Source organism: Molothrus aeneus, chromosome Z (assembly GCF_037042795.1).
Source record: "Molothrus aeneus isolate 106 chromosome Z, BPBGC_Maene_1.0, whole genome shotgun sequence".
NCBI lineage: Eukaryota > Metazoa > Chordata > Aves > Passeriformes > Icteridae > Molothrus > Molothrus aeneus.
The window spans coordinates 32,734,511-32,757,413 of record NC_089680.1 but is presented as its reverse complement, the minus strand read 5'-3'; the positions used below and the strand labels follow the sequence as shown (position 1 = coordinate 32,757,413).

General features: G+C 38.0%; 1 protein-coding gene across 2 annotated transcripts in view; it reads left to right on the top strand.

Moving 5' to 3' along the window:
* HOMER1 (homer scaffold protein 1) overlaps nucleotides 1-22,903 on the top strand; it is an 88,572-nt gene that overhangs the window by 53,833 nt on the left and 11,836 nt on the right. For both annotated transcript variants that reach the window (XM_066569826.1, XM_066569825.1), the window contains exon 6: nucleotides 11,651-11,807. In XM_066569826.1, coding sequence (XP_066425923.1) covers nucleotides 11,651-11,807 — 157 coding nt within the window. The remainder of the gene's footprint in view (nucleotides 1-11,650; nucleotides 11,808-22,903) is intronic.

Below are 22,903 nucleotides of genomic sequence, written 5' to 3'. Positions count from 1 at the left end.
GCTGATTTTACTCCATGGCACTGTGATGTAATGATGTTCTGTCTTTCTGATATGAAATGCAGAGAGTTTGGTTTCTAAATTAAAGTTAAAGTAGTGGAAACCATTCTTCTGGGAGACTGCAATCCCACAGGTAATTAAGAAGTAATTTTCTTCAAATAACATGGTTCACACAAAAAAACCGAAACCAAACCAAACCCTGAAAGTGAATTGACTGAATTCTACTCATTATTCAGCTCTAGTAGTTTGCCAAAGGAATTTTTCTTTTCACTGTAATGCGAACAGAAAAATGTGGTTTTGTTGTCTGAAGCCAATTGCATGTAAGTAATAGATTCAGATTAATTTGGCCCCATTTTAAGAAAATAGCCAAAATAATTTCCTATGTGTGTGAAGTGTGTTCTAACTGATCACTGTGTATGACAGCAAGTTACCTGCACTTTATTTAGGAAATACTTTGGAAGGTAAAACTAATGTAATTACATGACAACACCTATCGTGCAGTACCTTCCTTCTATACTCTCCAGAGGTTTTAGTATTTTGGTTTAATTATTCTTTGGCACTTTAGGAATTATTTGTGCTGGCTTATGATCAGCATAGTGGGAGGCTGAAGAAAGCTGGCTTTTAAACATCTTCACATCATTGTGTTTGCCCTATCCTTTTTCTTGTCTAGAGGCCTTATCAGGGAAAGTGAACTAGAGCTTGCAATACTAGAAAACAAACATGATGACATGTGGCACATAGGCACAGCCTTGTGAATGGATGAAAGTTCAGTCTCTGCTCTGCTGTCTGTGAGCTCACAAATAGAAAAACTCATGTGCAACTCATTCTTTCCCTGTTGGATTGCAATGAGTTAAGTAAGATGAGGTGAGGAGATAAGAGGGGAGCCAAGCTTTATATTCTTCTTGGAAACTGTTACATCAATTAAGTGTTGAATTGGAAAGAATGGATCTATAAATTATTATATTTTACCTTTCAGCTGAATTCTTGAGCCAAATCATCTTCATTATTCCAAAAAGAAGATGAAGGAAATCTAAAATTACTTAGTCTAGACTGAGTAAATAAGAACTGTTAACTATCAGTTTGTTAAGAAAGGAGCCATGTTAGTTTTTTCTTTAAAAATGGGATATTTTACAATTAGGGAGAGAAACTTACATAGGGACTGCTTCCTACCATTAAGCTGTAGTTAATGGGGAAAGTATCAGTATCAGAGGCTTCCCATGTATTAACTTTAATCTCTTGATTAATCAATTTAACTAGATTTTAGTAAATTTGGCTTTAGGATCAACATAGTGCAAGTAATACAGTCTCTTCTTGGATTCAGATTTGGTTTAAACAAGGCAAATGTAATACTTCCATTCTCTTAAGGAAGTGGAATGGAAAAAAATACGGCTTGCAGTATCCGCATGTGTTACAACTCACTTGTGATTTGTTTTGATCAAACATATACAGTCAATAAATATTTTACTGTCATCATATCATGCTACTTACTGCTTGTTCTTCAAAGTACTTCTGAGAGTTCCATAGATGCTTTAGGTTGGACTTTATATTTAGGCTATTGATTCTTAAGTAAGTGCATGGCTACCATAGGAGAGAAATGAAACTTAATTAAATTTTCAATGTTTCCATGTAGCTTCAGTTCCCTTAATGGAATAAGCTTATTTTGTTGTCAGCATGCAAACGAGAGTCCATCTCTGGCACTACCTGTGTGATTAATGCATGTCCTTGTATTTACTGAGATAAGCAAACTGCCAATTGTAATGCAAAAATGAATTGCACCAGTAGTTGCTATCTGATATCATAAGACAACCTAAGGTCCTAAGGTACCTGGGTGGAGGCCCAGTAGTCATAAATCAGAATCTTTATGCAAACGATATAGAACCATTTCTGTAGGTCATTCCAAAAAAATGCCTTTTTATTGCTGGTAGTGAAATTGTGAGGCCCTGAAGCTGTATTGAGTCTTCTGCTGAGGTCAGTGTTTGCTATAAAAATAAGATGGGAGCCAGCATTAAGGGATCTTATAGGCTAAGCCATCCTGTTGTATCAATAACAGAAGGTTCAGCTAGGAACTAAACCAGGCATTTGTAAATCTTTCACATTGAACCACTTGTAACAGCTGCTCCATCTTCAGCAGAGGCACAACACGCTCCAGTTACAGCTGTGACAGCACCTATAAATTCAGGCAGAGGCTTGTGCTGAGGATCTCCACTACTTGTGTAAGGCTTATGTCAGGCTTACAGGATTGAAGTCTCTTCAGCCAGCTCACTGCTCTGCATGTGGCTGTGGTTGCCCAGAGAGTAGCTTTTACTGTCTTCACTGTGTTGTTGCAGAGCTGAAAACCTGAGCTGAGTCCTGTAGAATTGACCTGCAGCTTCCAAAGCCTTCTGAGCCTCATCTAGACCACTAAATAAAACGTGCCTTGGCACTGAGGTCTGTGGGCTGAATTGTTTCCTCATGTTTCCTCTGCTGTGCCTATTCAGTGTCCTTCTGGCTGTAGGGCACAGTTACTGTGTTTTGTATGGCATTTTTTTCCACTCCAGCATACCTGCAGTGATCAGAGGGCTTCACTGCCACCCACTTGAATGGTATTCTCCTTGCACAAAACCACAAATCAACACTGCGTGCCCAGGAGTGTTTCAGATGGGAATGGAAGGGTTACAGATCCCATAAGGTCTTAGAAGATTGTGAAGATGGAAGGGTGCTAAACGTGACCACGGGCAAACTGTATTTAGAATCTCCATTGCCAGGCGTCACTGGGCAGGGCAGTTTACAAAGAGTGCAAACTCCCCAGTCCATACAATCTTTGGAAGCTCAGGGCTTTTGGCCCTATTTTACTAAGAGGAGAAAGTGGTCACTGTGAAAGAAGTTGTTTCTTGTCCTCGCCACCATAGTATTTTTATAACAAAAAAACTCACCGAAGGTATAATTGAGAGGGCAGTTCAGTGAAACTGTTAAAATCTGAATAGCACTCAATAAAAGACAGCCCAAGTAAGAGGTGCGTAGGGAAGTCAAATACTCTATTCTGCTACATTGTTGATAGAGTGCAAATTGATTCAGTGCGCACACAAATTATTGTTATTAGCAGATTTTTGAAAGAAATTTGGGATTTTGCCTAGCCATGGGCCTAGCAGAATTAATCCATACTAATTCAGTGAATTTGAGTTAAACTGTTTTAAATTCTTGTGTGTACAGATGAGTTCCACAATGAAGATCATTTTTAGTGTCAGGGTTACCATGTCCTAGTATCTGACTTGCTGATAGCCACATCATCTAAGTGATTTCTTAAAGTGATTAAGTGCCATAAATGCCAGAGTCAATTTTACTTTCTTTGCAGTCAAATACCTACTCATTTCAGAAAATAGGATGTAAGTTCCTAAAAAACTTTCGTTGATTTTAAAAATGTAATTTTGTTGGAATATTTGAAGTATTCAGCACCATAGCAACAGCAAGGAATTATGCCTAATGTTCAGTGCACTAAAAAAACTTGCTGGGTATCAGTTACACACTGCAGATCTGAGAGTAAACTACTTCCAACAACACCAATATGCTATTTCAATAAGGGGACAAGGACAATTTCTTCTTTCACTTTTTTAGAATATGTGATAATTGTTAGGTGAGTAAGGTTTTAATGATTACTGCAAAAAACCTAGAAATTAACTAGCCATGTCTGTGCTTTCAAAGGGCTTAAAATTATAAGAAAGAGTTACTGTGCTTTCTTTATACTCTGTGGTCTTCATAAAGAGATAACAAATTCTGTTTACTTTATTAAATTTAATTACTAATAAAAATAAGGTCTTTTTGAAAGTATAAAATCAGAAGTTCAGCCTCTTCAGAGAGATCAGGGACTTTGTTCAGGTTAAGTAAAGGGTTTTTGCTTTGTGATACAGTGTACAAAATCATGCTTGGTTCTGTGCTTAACAGCATAATTTAAATAAGAATCAGAGTTTAAATGTTACCTGTGTAAACACATCCAGGGTGCAATAACATGCAGTATAGGAAACTTAGTAGTGTCATTGTTTTGTCTTTGCTTTGTTCCTTCCTTTAACATGGATCAGGACTGGGATCCAAGTCCTGCATGACTAGAGATTGTTGCTGAAGCATTAACTTTGTCTTAATATCCCGTGAAGTGTCTTTCAAGAGCTCCTCTTTTCTATTAACTCTTAGTGTTTCCATGAGCAGTGAACACATACTTTGCCATTTTTAACTCTGGCTTTGTTGCCTTTTGCAGGCATACGATGCTGGGTTCCTGGATGTGGTATTTATGTTAAAAATTTTAGTTTCATATCCAGTCTATTCATCCATGATAAAGCAGTCTGTGTTGTGGTGGTTTCTATAGCCCTGTGATTAATAAAGGCTGCATAACAAAATACAGAGCATGACTTTAAGCGGTGGAGCTAAATAGGATATGGGCACCCATTTCCATTGCATAGTGGTCTGCTTTATAATGGAAAGAGTCTGTATCATTATTCAACTTCTTTTGTCACTTTCACCCTATAAGTCTACAAAACTATTGATCCTTCCTCAGTGAGCTGATAAGGCATAGTACAGAAGCTGCCTAAGAGCACTACTGCCTGTGACAGAACAGGAAAGGCAAGTCTTCTGTCCATGGGCTGCGTGGGTACTCTGGGTGGTTGAGAATCCAGTCAAAAGGCTGGCCAAGCTGATGGGGTAACAAAGGTGAAAGCTTTGTGAAACACCTTGAGGAAGAAATCTGTTCTATCTCCCTATATTGTAGCTGCCCAAGTTTGCAGAAAAAGCTTCTGTGTTTGCCTTCTACATTGGTATAGAAATTGGGAATTCAAGCATATTGAAGTTCCAGATTGAACAAAAGTGTGTGCAAAACAAAGTAACATGTCCTGGAGGGGGATGAACCTTCAATATTTGTACAGAATGAGAGACTCCCAGACACATAATTCTCTCATCTGCTGATTCCTCATTTCATTCACTCAGCTGCCTTTTTTGCTTTCCTGTGGGATGGCTTTGATATTAGGCACCTCACTTAAAGTACAATGTGCTTCAAGGGCCTCCTTCGTCTCTTTTGCTATGAGCTGATTCACAACCATGTTTCTCTGGTTTTGTGCTGATGTAACTCCAATGAGATCATGTAGATATTCCTTATCCCAAAAGGAAAAACAGATCTTTCATGCTCTGTTAATATTCTTCCTTCTCTCCCCAGGGGACCTATCCTCCTTTGCTAAAAATTGAGTACTCTAATTAAGGATAAGGATCTCTTTGAATATTAATTAGTTTTTCATTGGCCGCACTCAAAATATTTAACTCAAAGTGATTTCCTGGTAATTATCTCTGGATTATAACTTTGAGAAGATTTTTTTTTAAATAAATTCCAGTTTATCAAGTAAGACTTCCTCTTGCATGTGTACGGTTAATCACAGCTGCATGTAAGACAGTGAGCAGTGGCTGTGAAGAGGCAATTGTTCTGTGTCTTACGTTTTCCTCTTACAAAATCTCTTGTTCTTAGTGTAGATTTCCCTCTTTTGCTGTTTTTAAAATTATTTAACTCTGTAACTCTGTCCCACATGTACATAAATTCAGAGTTAGATGCCTCAAGCAGACAGCTCTGTAGGAAGACAAAAATGGCAGACCAATTCACACCCTTTCTTTCTTGCCTCTTCCTGGAGTGGAGAGATAGAACCTGGTATATTCCATGGCTCTTTCTTCAACTTCTGGCTCATTATAGAGCTCCTCCTCCTCCATAATTTAATAGAAGATAAAATTCCCTTCTCTTCCCTATTGCTTTGAATATTCAAGAGAGAGGGAGAGATTTCCATATCATTATTGAAGGCTTATGGTGCTTTGGAATAGCAAGGGCACAAACTCCCAAAACCCATCAGGTTTAAATCCTTTCCATTACAAAGTTGGTTTAGACATTTAATAGAGGGCCACAGTAAATGCTTATTGAAATCTCCAAAAAGGGGTGTAATTTGGGAATTAAATTAAATGCTTGTTTAAAACTACTTCTACATCAGGATGTGAGCTGAGGTGCTTGAGTCTCATTTTCAGCATGAATGAGAGGAGGTTTCTTGTGAGCTTTTAGGAATGCCTTGAGAGATGCTGCAACCTCTTGCTGTACCAGCAGAGTCAACATCTCCATCAAATCAAGCAGTCACCTCATTTCAGTGTAGGCAATAGCAAGCATAGCTTGTTGAAGAGATCTTGCCCTTACAGCCTTCTGCATTAGCTGGAGCTTATTTGACATGGGGGCTTTCATAAGGACCTTTTGCAGATGTACCAGGGAATTTTACATACTTTCCAAATGTACCAGGGAATTTTACATAAACACAAACACTTGCCTTACACTTCCAAGGAGAAGAAATGATGTTTTGTGTTCACTGGATCTCTCAGATGCTACTGCAACAGAACCAAATGGTTGACAATGCCCCTGTGCTTTGTTGAGCATGAAGAGCTGCTCTGTAAGGCTTTACCAGCCCAGCTGTCAGAAGGGGTCACTCCCTGCTGCCAGCACAGTTAATGCATTGTTACCAGCTGGTTGACATACCATTCCCTCTGCTTGATAATACTCACTCCACCAGACTCTTGGGCTGCTTCCAATGCATGCCACTATTTATGATCTAGGCAGCTGCTACCAGAACTGTGCTCTGTTCATATTTGTAAAGTCTCATGGATTTCATTATTATACCAGAATCCACATTTTTTGTTGAAAGTACTCCATTCTTACTTGGCTAAATTCCTCTTCACATCTGCTGTCCCAAGACAGGATTGCTCACCCCACACAGACAGAGCAGATTGCAGTGGCACCTGAAGAAAATAATTTACCTGCTCTCGAATAACAGTAGTTTCTTGAAACCATGACTATGCTATAGAATAAATTTTAAACGAATCAATTTTATGCAATGAATGCAACATTAAGACCCTAAATATTAATCAAGTAGATGTTTTTTTCACATTTTATTGATAAAAATCTGAAATAAACCTTAAACAATGTTTCACAGTGTTGGTGCTCCATTCAACTAAGCAAACAGCAAATAAGCAATAATGATTCAAAAAGGAGAAACATAATTTGAAGTGCTTTTGTTTCTTTGTTTCATGAAAGCGTTTCTCAAAATAACTCCATTCTGAATGGAGCTCATCAATGTGTGCTTATCCCCCCTTCCCTTCGCCAGCCTTCTCCAACTGGCTAAATGTGGTGACTGGAGCTTTTCGGATTAATTTTCCTTAAGTGACCTACTTTGCAGAGAAAGATAATCATGCATTTATAGCCTCTGGCACACTATTCAGGTCACAGATGGACAGATACCAAAGCAATTCCTCAGTGACTTACTGGGCTTGTAACTAATCCCTAGTGAGAAAGGAGATTGGCCTGATGTTAATTGGCCAGAATGCCTAAATGTATAGAAGAAGGATCATTGACTCCTACTTCAATTTTCAGAGGGTATCACAGTTAGGTGGAGTGGTACCAGCCAGCCATTTTTCTAGGAGTGTTTTATGAAAGTGATTGAATTACACGATGTCACAGATGTTAAAAATCTCATTTTGAATCATTTGCCTTGACAGTGGGGCACCCTGTGATGTTCTGACTGTGGTCACATCTAATGTTACACATATACCAGATACTGTGGCCAAAACACCAAGGACAGGAGATTCAGGAGAGTTTTGGCCTTTTGCTCACTTAAGGGCACTTGAAATCCCATGAAGAGTTGTCATTGTGAGATCCAATCCTCTGCTATGAAAGCTTCTTCTTTTCTTTTTTTTTTTTTTTTTAATTAGCATGATAGTTGAGCAAATAAAACTCATGGTTTGCTATTATTCTTTAGAGGATTCCTTTCTCTCTCTTGTATTTGGCGCCAATGGAATGCATGCAAAACAGCTTGTCCTTTCGTTTTCAGTTGTTCTGAAGTTTCACAAGGGAAATGACCAGACTTTATTCTCTGTTAGGGTATTATTAAAACTTTTGTGTAGTTTTTCATGCTGAAAAACAGGCAACAAGCCAGAGTGTTAAGAATATTTCTTTTTTTGAAGGACTGTCTTGAAACTTTGGGCTTGTCAGGCAGTCAGTGATGTTAATTCTGACAGGTTTTAAGAAATACCTCTTAAAATTGTGACACTGCCAGCAAAGGGATGGATGGCTTTCAGAAGAAAGCAAGCATGTATGCAGGTTGAATTCATGCCCCACAAGACTGCAAGTGGGTATGACTGTGTGTCCCTCAGCATCTATGTACAGCTTTCTGCAACAGTGCAGAGCTGGAGAGTGCTCTGGTAGATATTACTGTTTGGATCAGTGTGATCATTGAGTAAGTGTACATATTTTAAGTGCTTTGTAGATTACATAGTCTCAAAGCACATGAGGGATGATTCACATTAGGTTTAGGTATTTACAACTGTTAAGACAACTTGTGTGTATTTTCTATGACAGAATCTAATGCAGTGAGGGCAAAATCAATACCTTTTAGCAGCAAGCCTTTCAGACAGTAATTAAGTAAAAAGTAGAGAGAAAGTATGTGCAGCTCTCCTGTACCTATCTCAAGGGACTGTAGTGCACCTGTTCCACCATCAAAATTCCAGCTACATGCTTGAGCAGTTTCTGGGACCCCTTTGGACTTTCCATGTGTCCATCATCTTCTTGATCTCTGTGTTCACTTTCACAGGGGCTAGTCTCAGCATCTCCTCCTCCAAGGGACAATTTCATTGTGTCTGAATCATATGTTTCCCAGTGTTTTCTCAGGAAGGGTTGGTAAATTTGAACCAGTAATAGCTCTACAGATACAAGCTTCAGTTAGGCAGAAGCAGATATTCTCAGCCTAACCTAAGAACAGCCTGCTGTAAGTGTGCTTTTATCTGGTTCTAAAGTAATTAATATAAATCCAGTTTTAACTAAGCTAATCCATGGAACATAATTTCATTATCTTCTTTGTTGTTTTTATTTTCCCTTTTCTCTTTTTTTTTTTTTTTTTTTTTAATTCTCAAGAAAGTATTTGAGGAAAGAAGGTCAAAACTGCCAGGACTGGTTAAGGGCTATTTTAATCAAATTATTATTTTGTGAAACAAAAAAATCCACACCCTTGGGACTGTGTTTCCCAGTATGATATCCATTAAGAAGAAAGGATAAATCTAAAGAGTTAGGAAGTCTTTGTATGTTACCAAATACAGAACTAGACTGATTTAACTAAAGTGTTTCCATTTTATGCCACTGTAGCAGAATCTGTAGAAGATACAGTAACAATTATTCGTAGCAAAAAAACCCCAGTATATGCAACAAGCAATTCAAACCTGTATTACTGCAGGAACATTCCTGCCAACTATGTGGGTCTCTTAGGGAAAAAGAGTACAGTTGAGAAATAATACCTATTGAGAATAAGCAATTGAAGAATAACCAGATCCAAAGAAACCTTACAGCTTTTGAACTAGAGTAACCGTAGCAGTAATAGAAAATACATGCTTCATATTTCATACTGACATTCCATTATACAAGGAATAACTTAAAAGCTTCTGGCTATTTTCTTGGGAGACACTGTAGTAGGGGCACCAGGCAAAGGTGAAAGTGATACACACCACAAATCACTCTCACATTATTGCTCATCTCTACCTGAGAGTCTGACTTCTGGGTTCTTCATGGATTAGTGGGTATCATTGTAGATATATGCATTAATAGATTAAAAAAAATCCTTTCAGTTCTTTGGATAACGAATGATCAGACAGTTCTCAGCCTTTGCCTGAGATACAGCTGTGTTACATCAGTTTGTGTGCATGTATCTTCTGAGGGCAAAGATGAGTAGTAAGGCACATTTCGTAAGAGAGTATCAGTCTCATGTGTAAACAATTTCCTAGAAGCTAGTAGTAGCCAATAGTCCTGCAGGACTGCTAAATGGAACTCCCTCGCATGAAACTACTGGATTGGCTATTGTCGGATCAGAACATCAGGAGAGGAGCATGAATATACTAATGAACTAGACATTTTGAGCATTCTTTTAATACAGTTTGCTTATCTTCTGGGCTACTATAAGTGAAACTTTAATCTGATTAGAGGAACAGAAGAGTAAACATGGTTACAGAAATTCATCTTATCTTGTTGAATATGTGAGTCTGTGTCCCCTGAGGAAGTAAGATCACAACTATTTTAGTTTAGTCCTTTAAGATCTAAAATTTCCAGTGGTGAACTTGTAATTAGTTGTATCATTAAATGCTAGAGCATATTCCTCTTCTGGAGAAACTTGTATTCCTGTTCAAGGAGACAAAGTACTATTTGGAAGGAAATGCTGTACCATGGAAGAATCAGATCTAATATTTTAGTGAAATATGGTCTGAATAGGTAATGAATGTTCCCCAGTATCTGATTAATTTTGAACACCTAAGGAGCATTTATAGGAGTCATAATGTTTTTGAAATATGCTTTGATGGGATGGACTTTGCATATGCAGGAAGTGGAAGAAAGAAACCAAGTGGACAGAATAATGGCAAAATATTTCATTATACGTGTGTACAAAGTTCAAATAAATCTGTAAACTTACATTCAAAATAGTAATTAATTTCATAATATTAAGAGATATATTTAAAATATGTAATTATATAATAATTCTTCATAGAATATTTTTTTTTGTCAGAGTTACAGATTTTTGGTTTTCACTGATGCCTCAGGCAGTGAGCTAATGAAAAAAAAAATTATTTTCTGCATGTACTGTCCATGTAGGTGTGCAACTCACGTGCTGTTAGCATTATACAAGTACATGTTAATGAGCTATTTGCATATAATGCATATAATGCATTCACCTGATATGTCTGAGATACTTTTCCCTTGCATACTGAGTGTAAAGATATGGTCTGCAGGTGATGGCAAACTAACTACCTGTGAAAATTAAACCCTGTATTTTCCAAGAGAGCAACTAAATTGTAAGCAGGAATTTTCCTCCATAGACTGCTTCAGTAAACCTCAACATCAGCTTCCACTTTGAAGTAAAGCAGTAATATATCCATCCTATTTGATCTCTACTCTCTTTGCTCATATTAGTGAGGAAAAATTATTAACAGTATTATGAAATTCAAGGTCTTTGAATTTGCAAGAACAAACTAAATATGGTGTTTAATAAAGTATATTTCAGAAATGGAAGACTTACATTAAGACATCAAAGGTGCACTTCCAAAGCACGTGATTAACTCTCTTTAATCAAGTTGATAACAAATATTTTCCTACAATACATTTAATAAAGTAGTGGATTAAAAAAGCACTTCCATTCAATGTGCATATATTAAAAGAGTGACTAATCATATGAATATTCTCCAATTTCATGCTGTTGCTTTTGTGAAACTTATGTGGGTTTCATGATCTTTAACATGTTATTATAAATATACCCTGTTGAACGGGAAAGGCAGATATTTTTTTCCAATAATGGTGTTACCTATACTTTCTTAATTTATAGTTTTGATGATTTGAGCAGTTGGATTCTCATTTAGTTGTTTTATTTGGTATATAATTATATACTTGTTTTATTTGGTATATAATTATATACCAAATAAAACAACTAAATGAGAATCCAGTTAGTTATATAATTCTTTAGTTAGTTAGTTATATAATTCTTTGTGTAATTCTCTTTTTGCTGGATATTAAAAGAAAATTTATAAGACATTTAAGAAGCATAAAGGAAGAGATTTGAGAGTTCTGACCATTCTCATTCTGTCTGTGCAGTTCGACAATCAGCAAGCATTGGGAGGCAGAACTGGCCACGCTCAAGGGTAATAATGCTAAGCTCACAGCAGCCCTGCTGGAGTCCACTGCCAACGTGAAACAATGGAAACAGCAACTTGCTGCATATCAGGAGGAAGCAGAGCGTCTTCATAAGCGGGTAAGTCAAAGCAAATGGCCAGGATCCTTGAGGTGGAACTGGTGACTGTATTCATTCATTTTCAAGTAAAACAAGTTTACTGTTGCAGCTTCAGGTTTAATCTTCGAGACAGAAATTAATGATTTTCTTAAGAGCATTTCCTCCAGGTTTCTTAAAAGCATTTCCTCCAGTTGGAATTATTTGCTTTGTAGGAGTTCTTTTTCCGCAAAGGTTATTGTTGCAAGTTATCAAACCTTATGACTTATTTGGCAGCTTTAACTCTTTATTTGATGCCATCACATCTGTTTCATTACATTCTCCATAGCACTGAAGTCCAGTCCTTTCTGCATTTAAGCCCTCAGAAGCTTGACATCGAATTTTTAAGTTCAAGAAACCTTATTGTAATGCCCTCATATAACAAAGATGAAGAGCTTGCCCTCCTCCTTGCACAGGAAGGACTCTGAACAACTCAAACACAAGGTCACTATATGCAAGTAGAGATCTGCACCTGTTTTCATACAGAAGGGTCTGGATCCTGTTGCCTGCATTACAAATTTTGCAGAGATCATTTGGTAAGCCAGAAGTTAGTTCACAATGGGAGAAGGAAGGACAATGTTTGAGGAAGGAATATAACATGCAAGGTTGAAGTCTAAGTTATGAAAACAAGTATTCAATATCTAATTTTGCTTCTCTTTTCACATATGACTCTCTCTATTGTATAGTCTATCAACCTTTATCCATATGAATTTGTCATAGCTTAGGGCATATTCCTCTCCAAAGTGAAGGCATGAGTAACATGTGTGAAGGAAAGATGTCTTTGATGAAGCTTTATCACTTTTGTTAATAAAGGTTAGCTTAGAAAAAATTATGGAGGTGTACTTAACAGTGGAGTGGTACTATTTACAAGGGCACGTGTTATAGGACAAGGGGAAGTGGCTTCAAACTGAAAGGTGGTAGATTTAGATTAGACATTAGAAAGGTGTTCTTTACCCTGAGCATGGCAAGGCACAGGAACAGATTGCTCTGAGAAGTTGTGAATGCCCCATCTCTGCAAGTGTCCAAGGCCAGGGGTGATGGGGCTTTGAACAACCTGGTCTAGTGGAAGGTGTCTCTGCCCATGGCAGGGGAGGTTGAAATGAGATAATCTTTAAGGTCCGTCCCAATCCAGGCCACTCTATGATTCTGTGACACTTATTTAAGGAAAAAATGCAAAAAACCCAAACTAAACCATTGTAATTTTATGCATGAAAACAGGTGTCATGAATATGTTGAAAAAGAAGGGTGAATATTGCAGACCTCTCAGTTTTGAATGCTGTAGTCACCTATAGAAAATAAGATATGGCAATTACAGCTAGCCAAGTCCTGCAAAATCCATCTTTCAGACCCATGCTGGACTTGTCTAACTGGAGGCTGTTCATGTAGTCCCAAGAATAATCCTGTATTCATCCAGTGGGCTACGCCTAACCTGTGTGAAAGACAAACAGGAATACCCCGCAGTTTAAGAAACTTAGGGAAATGGCAGGTTGTTGGGATGTCCTACACTTAGACAGACTTGCAGACAACACTCCTGAAGTCCCAGGCAAAGGATTTGATAGGAAAACCAACAACTTCCAACAGACTGTAACTCTGTGTGCCATAGCTGACTGGACAAAACACATGAAATGTAAATAAGACTGGTGATTTTTGCAAAGTGCTTTCAGTTCAAGAAATGGGCAGTTGCTGACAAAACTTTGGTTCAGAAGTGTTCCAGTCAAGCAGAAGCTTGTAATGTGTGTTTGTACAGAGGGAGACTGCCTCTTTGTCTGTCATCTCATTTAAGCTTCTCATTTGGAAAAGTGGGAGTTGTAGCCTGTGCTCCAGGTTTGTGAATAGATGATAACAGTCACAGTTGATAAAATTATTTAAATTACAGCCTTCTATTAAAGTTACTGCAGTGCAAATGTTCAGGTGAATTTGAACACTAGATAGGCTTTATAGTGAATAACTCATTGCTAAATGTGGACATAATAAAGTAGCATTCTTCCTAAAAAAAATTTATTGTCTCAGCTTTGCAACACAAAGCTGACACAGTAAAATCCTTACCTAAGAAAGAAAAGTAATGCACAACAACAGCTGTGTCTGCCTTGGGACACTCAGCCAGACAAGACAGGCAAAGATCACTTTATTTTTTTTATGTTACTCCCACTCTCAATCAAGTCTTATTTAAAATCTGTTATTGAAAAATTAAATTAATGAAAATAAAATTATTGAATATTGGAGTTTTTAGCATTTAATTTTGTTTTTATTTGATACTACATTTAACGGTATTAATCAAGTCTTTGAGGTTATATTCATTAATAGCTGATGATTTTTCTTAACTTTTTCTGAGCAAATTTCCTGCAGTTATTTGTATTTCTGAGGAAGCATAAAATCCATAACAGGGTATTATCTATGGTGTGCCCTTTTGATCATTGCTTACATGCCTTTATTAGGTGATTCTGTAACCTGTGACCTCAGGACTTGATATTTCACAAAGAATATGGAAACACTCTGTTCCTAACTCTCTCTGGGAATGCCAGTTTATTACAATAGGGGAGTTCATTGGGAGTACTGCCCTCTGTTGGAATTGCTTATAGAAAAATATAGACTTGGCTAACCCAATGAATTAAACTCTCTAAGCAAAAAAATGTATGTAGTGTTAAAAAAAAAAATTCAATCTCCATCTGTTTCCATACAGTGCAGTGCAATACAAAAACTCTTCTAAACTGCATGCTGGAGACTGATCTTTCAAACTGAATTAGTGCTTCACTTCAAAAAAAAAAAAACCAAACTACAAGTCAGATGCTTCTTTCTTATAAACTTAAAAAATGTGCTGTTTAAATGGCAGATCTGGAGACTTTTGGTTACAGCTCATGTGGCAACAAGCAGTGTTCAGTCCCTGTCTTGTGCTGTCTTTCTGTGCAGTTTATCTTTTCTGTGTAAGCCTGTAGCTGCAGTTGATCCAAAAATATTCCCCAAACTGGAATCAATCTCACCTGAGATTATGTATAAATTATATATCAAGTCTATATTACATCCTGCTCTAGAAGACAAGGGTAACCCATGTTCTTGTTAATAAATCTCTTGGGGCAGATTAGAGTGAAATGACACTGAATAGTCAGTATCTGTAAACGTATGTGTGCATATATATACACACAGTTTCTTTTAAAACAATTTGGTTGGAAAGACAAACAGCCAATTGTAGCCATTTTAGTTCTTATTATCTGCAGCAAAATAGCAATATAAGAGTATAAAAATAGCACTTAAAAATGTGTGAGGAAAAGAAAGAGAAAAAAGGGCAAATAAGGAAAGATTTATAGTCAACCCCCCTTGTTAGCTCCAGAAATGAGACTTGGTATAATTTTGATGTCTGTTGCTTGAATTGAAGATGTTGGTCCATCGGGGGTGGGGAAAGTCCACAAAACTCAAAAGATTTCATGAGTTTTATATGCTCAGGTGCACTGTTGTTACATCTGGCCTATTGTACCAGTGCAGTTTAGCTCAATGGCCATCAGCAGAGATGAGCCTCCTTCAGGCTCATGTGAGTGTCCCTGATACTGCCCTGGCAGCTCTCTGCACTTGGGTGGATACTTTGCACATCAGCAGATTGCCCCCTGAATGTTTGAGACTTTAGCATTCCAGTCTCTCTTCCAGTATTACTTGTGGATGCATTCTTCTCCCCAGACCTGGAATGGTTGGACAACAGCACCCCCTTTATCTTAAATTCCAGTCACAATCCAAATTCCAGTTAGTAGGTGTATTTGGGGAGGGGTGGTCTTTGGTGGTCAGATGATGAACAGCTGCTTCTTTGCAGTTTGCTATAGTGGGCAAAAGGCCTCCTGTGATTTTGCCAGTGCTGACCCATTAACAATTTCAGTCTCCCACAAGTCTCAGATAGTTGTCCTTTTTTCTAGTAATTCTTGAAGAGACAAAAGCATTGAGAGTAAGAGTTCCACTCTTAAGGAAACTGTCTAAGGTTGGTTCTCTTTCTTTGATTTTGGTTGCACTTTTAAAATAATTCCACTTTTCTTTTTTGGCCAACTCTGAGTAAGTATAAGGTTTACTCATCTATCAGTTCAGTTTTTTGTGTTAACCTACATTTGTTTGCTTTCCCTGAGGCCTTTATCTTCCTTCTTCCATTTGTTCTCTGCCTTAATAATGCCTAGAGCTGAGATAAAGCATAATACAGATTCAGTGTGGCTGAGTGAAACATTCTCAATAAATTAAAGTGTTGTGCTTTCTCCTGATACATTCTAGGCTTAATTCAGAAACACTGTATTTGATATTTTATCAGACAGTTTATTTTTCAGAATTTTGCTAAATGGGTGTATGGATTTTTACCTCTCAAATACAAAGAAATAATTCTAGGAAAATGTGATGCCCAGTCACAAGCTTAACTTGGAGCTCTCAGCCTTCTCTAATCTGCTCAGAAACAACAAAAAATTTCCCTTAAATGGGGCTGATGAGCACTCCTACACACCTTGCATAGCTTTTTGACATCAAAAGGGATTCATGAGTTTAGAACAGCTCAGTAACAGAAAGAAAAAACCCTGAAGTAAGCTGCTCCAGACAAATAGAATAGCATGGGCCCTAACATTAATCCTGGTACTACAAAGAGGAAAGGATTGAATGATGATATAAATTACAGAAAGTAACCCAAAGTTCTGTCTTTGTCATGTTAAAAAAGAAAATGATTAATTTTTTTTCATGCACGCTATCTGCTAAGTAAATCATCCTATGACACTGGGCAATAGCACAAAGTAATAACACCAGTGCATAATAATAAGAGCTGCAGTCCTTGAATATCATTCATCTTCAGGAAAAGAAGCCTAAGATAAAAAGAAATGAAGGGAAGTGATCAAGCTCCTGGGTACTCATGAAAAAATAGAGAGGTAAACTCTTGAATTCTAGCTTGTTATTTTTCAAAAATTTCCCATAAAATAAGATAAAAATTAGGCTATTGTGTTCTTTCATTCAATGAATGAAATAAATGTGAGAAATCTTATGTAGTTATTAAAATCACCTGACAAATAATGGACCGTGATTTTCCTACTGTTAAAACAATTTTTAAAATGGATATTAAAAAATTGCCTGAGCATACCAAAATAAAAACATGGTCATTTTATTGAACTGTTTCCATGTCACTTAAAGAGAACAACAGTCTGTAAAAGGATTGTGAAAGTTCAAAAGAAGTATGGAGTGCTGTATAAATCATCTGTTCAGATTATCTGTAGAAAATCTTTGCAGACCCTTTAGAAGTCACCTCCACATTTCCATCAGTTACATTGATACTTGAATAGCCAAAACTAACTTTTGAACATGCAATTGCAATGTGATGAATTTATCTGCTGGGTTGGAGCCCATGCCATGGACTTCATATTTGCTGACAAGTCTTGTTAGCAGCCCTGTGACGACTGTAGAAAACTGTTTGGTTTTATATGCCCAAGGAAGAACTTTATCTAAGAGCGGAAATATGAAGGAATGTGACAGAAAACATACTAACAAGAAATTTATGAATAGAGTTCTGATCCAAAAAATTACTGGTAATTCACCTTTTTCATTTGATGTATATCTCTTGTCATTCTCTCTTTAAGACTGTGTCCCTCCTACTGAACAATTCAAATTTAGCTTTGAATAAATTAGGTTTGACTGATTAAGAAAAAAAAAGTTAACCAAGTAAAATCTTCTCCTTAAGATACTGTAATTTTCATGTGGTTAGATAGCAGCTTTGTACTTCTTTACAATGAAAATAGTTGACCACTTTTTTGCATGGCATTAGGGATACCAATGGAAAAAAATACAAGCATTTTATTTCAGACAATATGTTGGGAATTCTTTTTCAGATGTACATTTTAGTCCCTAGAATATCCATTTCAGCCATCATAAGTGCTTTCTTATTTTTGAAATGGTATGTGTTGTCAGCCTTAGGCTATCAGAGCATTTCTTAGAAGAGAAATTGTGAAACCCAGCACATATTTTAATCTCTCTTTGTGTCCATGATCCCTAATACAGATAATCCACCTAGCACTTATGAAGATTCAACCCTTGGCTGATAATTACACTTTACAAGAACAATGTTCTTTTCAGACAGAGCAGCTGTATCAGGTTATGTTCCTGGAATCAAAATGTGAATTTGCCTTTTTTTTTTTTTTTGAGAAGATTTGCATTTAGGACCCAAGACTGTTTTGCTAGGGTTTTTTTTGTTTTTTTGTTTTTTTTCTGGGAATTCACTTTCTCTGAATGTGTCATTTACAAGATAATAATTTGGAAAAAAAACCCCAACAAACCAACAACTAGGCTACTCTGACTCTGGCTAATAAAATAATTTTTCACAGAAATGCTCTCTCATCACCATCTTATTTCTAGAAAATCCTAAGAAAAGTGTATCTACAAATTGTAAAACACATACTTTGTGGAGGCATGTGACAAGATGTTTACATAGTTAAAGCTTGCATAATTAAATACATACTATAATTCCAAAGCTCTGCAGGAGAATAAGAAAATGACTGGATTTAGATCCTCAGGACTGAAGGATGATATCTGTACAGTGTTTGCATTGCATGTGTTTCATGAACTGGCCAGGTGACTGGAAAAAGTATTTGCTAATTAGACTGTAGGGAAAGGGAGATGCTTTGAATTTAGTATTACCTTATCAATTGCAAATAATAATGCATGGCTGAAGGTCAAATCATCAATTCTGGTAGACTTATTATATTTTCAAAGATTCCTACTAGAGTTTCATTGCTTTCTTCACAAAAATCAAGCAGATGATAGGTTATTCCTATTTCATCTACTGTGGAAAACATTTTGGTATTTCCATCGCTTAAGGTATCAACTGCTCAAAGACAGAAATGTGTCCTTTTTCAGCAAAATCTTCTGTTTTTTCTGTTGAAAAAAGTAATAAATTGCTGGTAGTGCACAACACTCACCCCCAGGTTATTGCTTTATATATGGGTAAATCTTGGAAAACTACAGTAATTAATTTCCTGTCAGAAGTGATTTATGTGAATAATACCATTGTGTGCTTTTTGTTCCTTCAGAATCACCCTTAAAAATCAATTTTTCTTGTTTTCTGCATTTTCACATTTCTTAACACCAAAAGTCTTTCCAGAATTTTTTATTCTTAAAAGCTATGCTGGAATAATTTTTATTATTAGCTTGTTGCATGCTGTTGTGCTTCATAGTACTGTCTACCATTAAGAACTGAGACATTTTCTCTGCATAAATTATGTGAAACTTTTTGCAGTTAACCACAGTTTTGCTGACCCATGAAACAGCATTTCTCTTCTCCTCATGGAAAGCAAAGGGCTCTTTTTTCATTTGTGGGAAGTTCATCTACAATTATTGATGGAACAATACTGTCACAGTCATAGTTACGATCCTTTTAGGGATGTAACTTAATCAGTTAAAATAGGTAATTAATACTTCAATTCAGTCTAGCATGAGCACTGTGTGACTTCAGAACACGCTATGTGTTCTGCACTGTAGCTTGGGCTAGTAAATCTTGGATATTGCATCTACAGTAAATAAAAGGGAGAAAAATACAATATAGAAACAGCAAGTTAGTTGTGTCAGGTAAAGAAAAAAGGCTACAGCCACCCTGAATATATGCATATGCTGCTAATATGGGTTTGAATGGCCAGGCCCAGAGAGTGGTGGTGAGTGGAGTTACATCCAGCTGGTGTTCAGTCACCAGTGCTGTTCCCCAGGGCTCAGTACTGGGGCCAGTCCTGTTTAATACCTTCACCAATGATCTCATGGAGGGCACCCTCAATCAGTTTGCAGGTGACACCAAGCTGGGTGGGAGTGCTGATCTGCTGGAGGGCAGGAAGGCTCTGCAGAGGAATCTGGACAGGCTGGATCATGGCTGAGGCCAATGGTGTGAGGTTCAACAAGGCCCAGTGCTGGATCCTGCCCTGGGGTCACACCAACCCCAGGCAGCTGCACAGGCTGGGGCAGAGTGGCTGGAAAGGACCTGGGGGTGCTGGTGACAGCAGCTGAACATGAGCCAGGCTGTGCCCAGGTGGCCAAGAAGGCCAATGGCATCCTGGCCTGGATCAGCAATGCTGTGGCCAGCAGGGCCAGGGCAGGGATTGGCCCCCTGTGCTGGGCACTGCTGAGGCCACACCTTGAATGCTGAGCCCCTCAGGTCAGGAGGGTCATTTTGGTGCTGGAATGAGTCCAAAGAAAGGCAGTGGAGTTGGTGAAGGGTCTGGAGCACAAGTCCTGTGAGGAGCAACTGAGGAAGTTGTGGGTGTTTAGCCTGGAGAAAAGGAGACTCAGAGGGGCCTTAATCATTCTCTACAACTGCCTGAAAGGAGGCTGTAGGTGGGGGTTGGTCTCTTCACCCAAGTAACAAGCAAGAGGACCAGAGGAAATGTCCTTGAGTTATGCCAGTTTAGTTAGTAGGAAAAAATTCTTCACAGAAAGGGCTGTCAAGCATTGGAACAGGATGTCCAGGGAAGTGGTGTAGTCACTATCCTTGGAGGTATTTGAGAGACATGTAAATGTGGTACTTGGAGATGTGGCTTAGTAGTAGACTTGGCAGTGCTGGGTTAACTGTTGGACACAATGATCTTAAGGGTCTTCTCCAACCTGAATTATTCTACAGTTGTGTGACAAATTCTGTATTCTAGATGGATTCTGTGTCTAATGTGTCTTGATTTGCCTTTCTGTAGAAGTTGGAATAATTTCTGTATGTAGGAGAGAAGGAATTGCATGATCTGTTGGTACTGAACTGTATAATTCATCTCAAGAAAGTGGTTTGAAGAACTTAATCCAGCTGGAGCAAACACAGCACAGAATCATTTAGTCAATAATTGCCTGGGGCAGGTCACCACTCAAAATATTTGTGCCATTCCACTTCTTTTCTTCTGTCTCCCTGAAGTCTTCACTTGCAAAGTAACTTTCTGTGGTCAGGATTTGCTTGATAGTCTTTCCAGTTTTCTGAAGCTTTAGGCAGTCACTGTCTTAAGTTCACACCAAGGCTGTTACTCCTTGTTGTATTATGTGCCTGAAGCCTCACTCCTCCAGTCTTCCCAGCAGCCCAGTGTGCTTGCCCTCTGCTGCAATGAAAATCTCTTCCTGGAATCCTCCTGCATTTATTGGTTGTTGAACCTAGACTAAAATGTCCAGAAAACTCTACAATGGCCACTGCTAGGAGGGTCTAGGGTCTACCAGAAGAAGTTGCTTTGCTGTCCTACTTTGGCTGATGTATTCCACACTGAAGTAGGCAGTTGAGTATAACACCCTCCACATCCTAGAAGAGTTTGCACACTAAATAGTCGCTAAAAAGCCTTTTCAGAATATTTTCCTTACACGTAATCCTTACCTGGATAATAAATGTAAAATAAAGAAACAGAGGCTAGGAACAGTAACTTTTTTCTTTTTTAGTCTCAAATACAAAGCCAGAGTTATTGACGTTTTCAGATATGCAAGTCAGTGCAGTCTTAGGGTAGCACAATAGCAGGACTTTGTTTAGCCAGTTACTGTTCAAAGATTGTTGTTTCAGTCTGAATTCTGTACTCAAAATGAGGTGTAATCACGGGTACATTGCTTGATACTGCTGTGCAAAGGTTTGAAAGACTGATTGAGCTTTGCTTTTAAACCTGAAACACTGAATGAGGAGTGTCCCTGATAATGGCTTTTGGGAGGGTCAGGCTAAAGCACTTTAACTTCCTTTTATGCCCCCTTCTGTGCATAATGCATTAACAGTTACTTGTAATGATTTATGGACCACTGATCATGAGAAAATTAAGTGCAATTTGAGACAATAAACAGGACAAGTATATGCTATGCAGATTTTTTGCCTAGAGCTTTATCTTTTGTTACTTCTGTTTTCAATTGCATATTCTTTATATCACATCCTTTTCCAGCCCATCTTACTATACAGATCTTTTTGAAAGGGTCACAGTATGTTTTTCATCTTTATAAGTGCATTCAAGAAGATAAAAACCTGAAAATATTTGACATCTTTTCAGATCTCTGTAGAAATGGGCATTTAAATAAGACTGATTAAAATAACCCAGTTTTTTAATTGAGTTTGTTCTTTTTCTTTCCAACTTACTGAGTTTTCAATCAACAGTAAACAAAACAGTTGAACATTATTTTCTTGCATAATCGGTAAGAGATGGATGTTTGCCCAGAGAAAAGCTGGGCTAGAGTAAGACATCACAGCCCTTTTAGTGCTGGCAATTAATTATCCCTCTGAGAGCAGTTGCTTCTGTTGGCAAGAAGGTTTGTGGGAGCACGGCCTGCTCTGCTTAAGAATAATCATTTGTGTTTGCTTAAGCAATTTCAATAAATGTGTTGAGTTAACGTGGACCAGAGTGTACTTCGGAGTATTCACATGAGCTGTGCACCTGGCAGGGCTGCTGCAGGAGGTGTGTTTAACTAGCAATAATAGATGCAAGTTAGAACATAACATTTCATCCAACACTTCGATTCATCACCCCTTGGATTCCCAGCTTGCACCAATACATACATCCTCTCTACGTGTACCAGCCAAGAGGAAGCCATATGGAGAACAGGGGGAGTCCAGGTGCTTCCTTAGTCCCGGGACGAGAGACCTTTGCAGGCATGCTTCAAGGCATGAGGTTCTAGGGCAGAGGTGGTTTGGGGATTGGGCTTACTTTCATCTCTCCAGATGAGGTTTTGTGTAAGTGAGCATTCTGTGCTGGTGCTTGCTGAGGGCCGGTGGGTCTTGCTGAGTGCAACAGCTTTTGAAGAGAGATTGTCTTCTTGGAAGTTACTATTCAACATCTCAGCAGGAAAGCTTGGAAGTGTTTGAAAAGTTAAACATGAGAAGAGCTGAAGGTGAAAGGGGTGAATGAGTTTGACAGTTCTAGCAAAACTTAGGAAGGAGCTAGATCTCTTCATAAACCTGCAATGTCAGAACTGTCGCAGTTCTGCTTGAATAGTGGAGGATTCTTGACTGGGCAAGACCCTGAGCAAGCAAATGTGACCTCAAAATTTGCCCTGTTTTGACCAGGAGGCCTTGACCAGATGTCCACCAGTCCCTTTCCAGTCTAAATTGCTCTGTGCCTTTCTGATTCTTGCTCCCTCTAGATGTTAGGTCAGACACTGTACAGACATAGGTT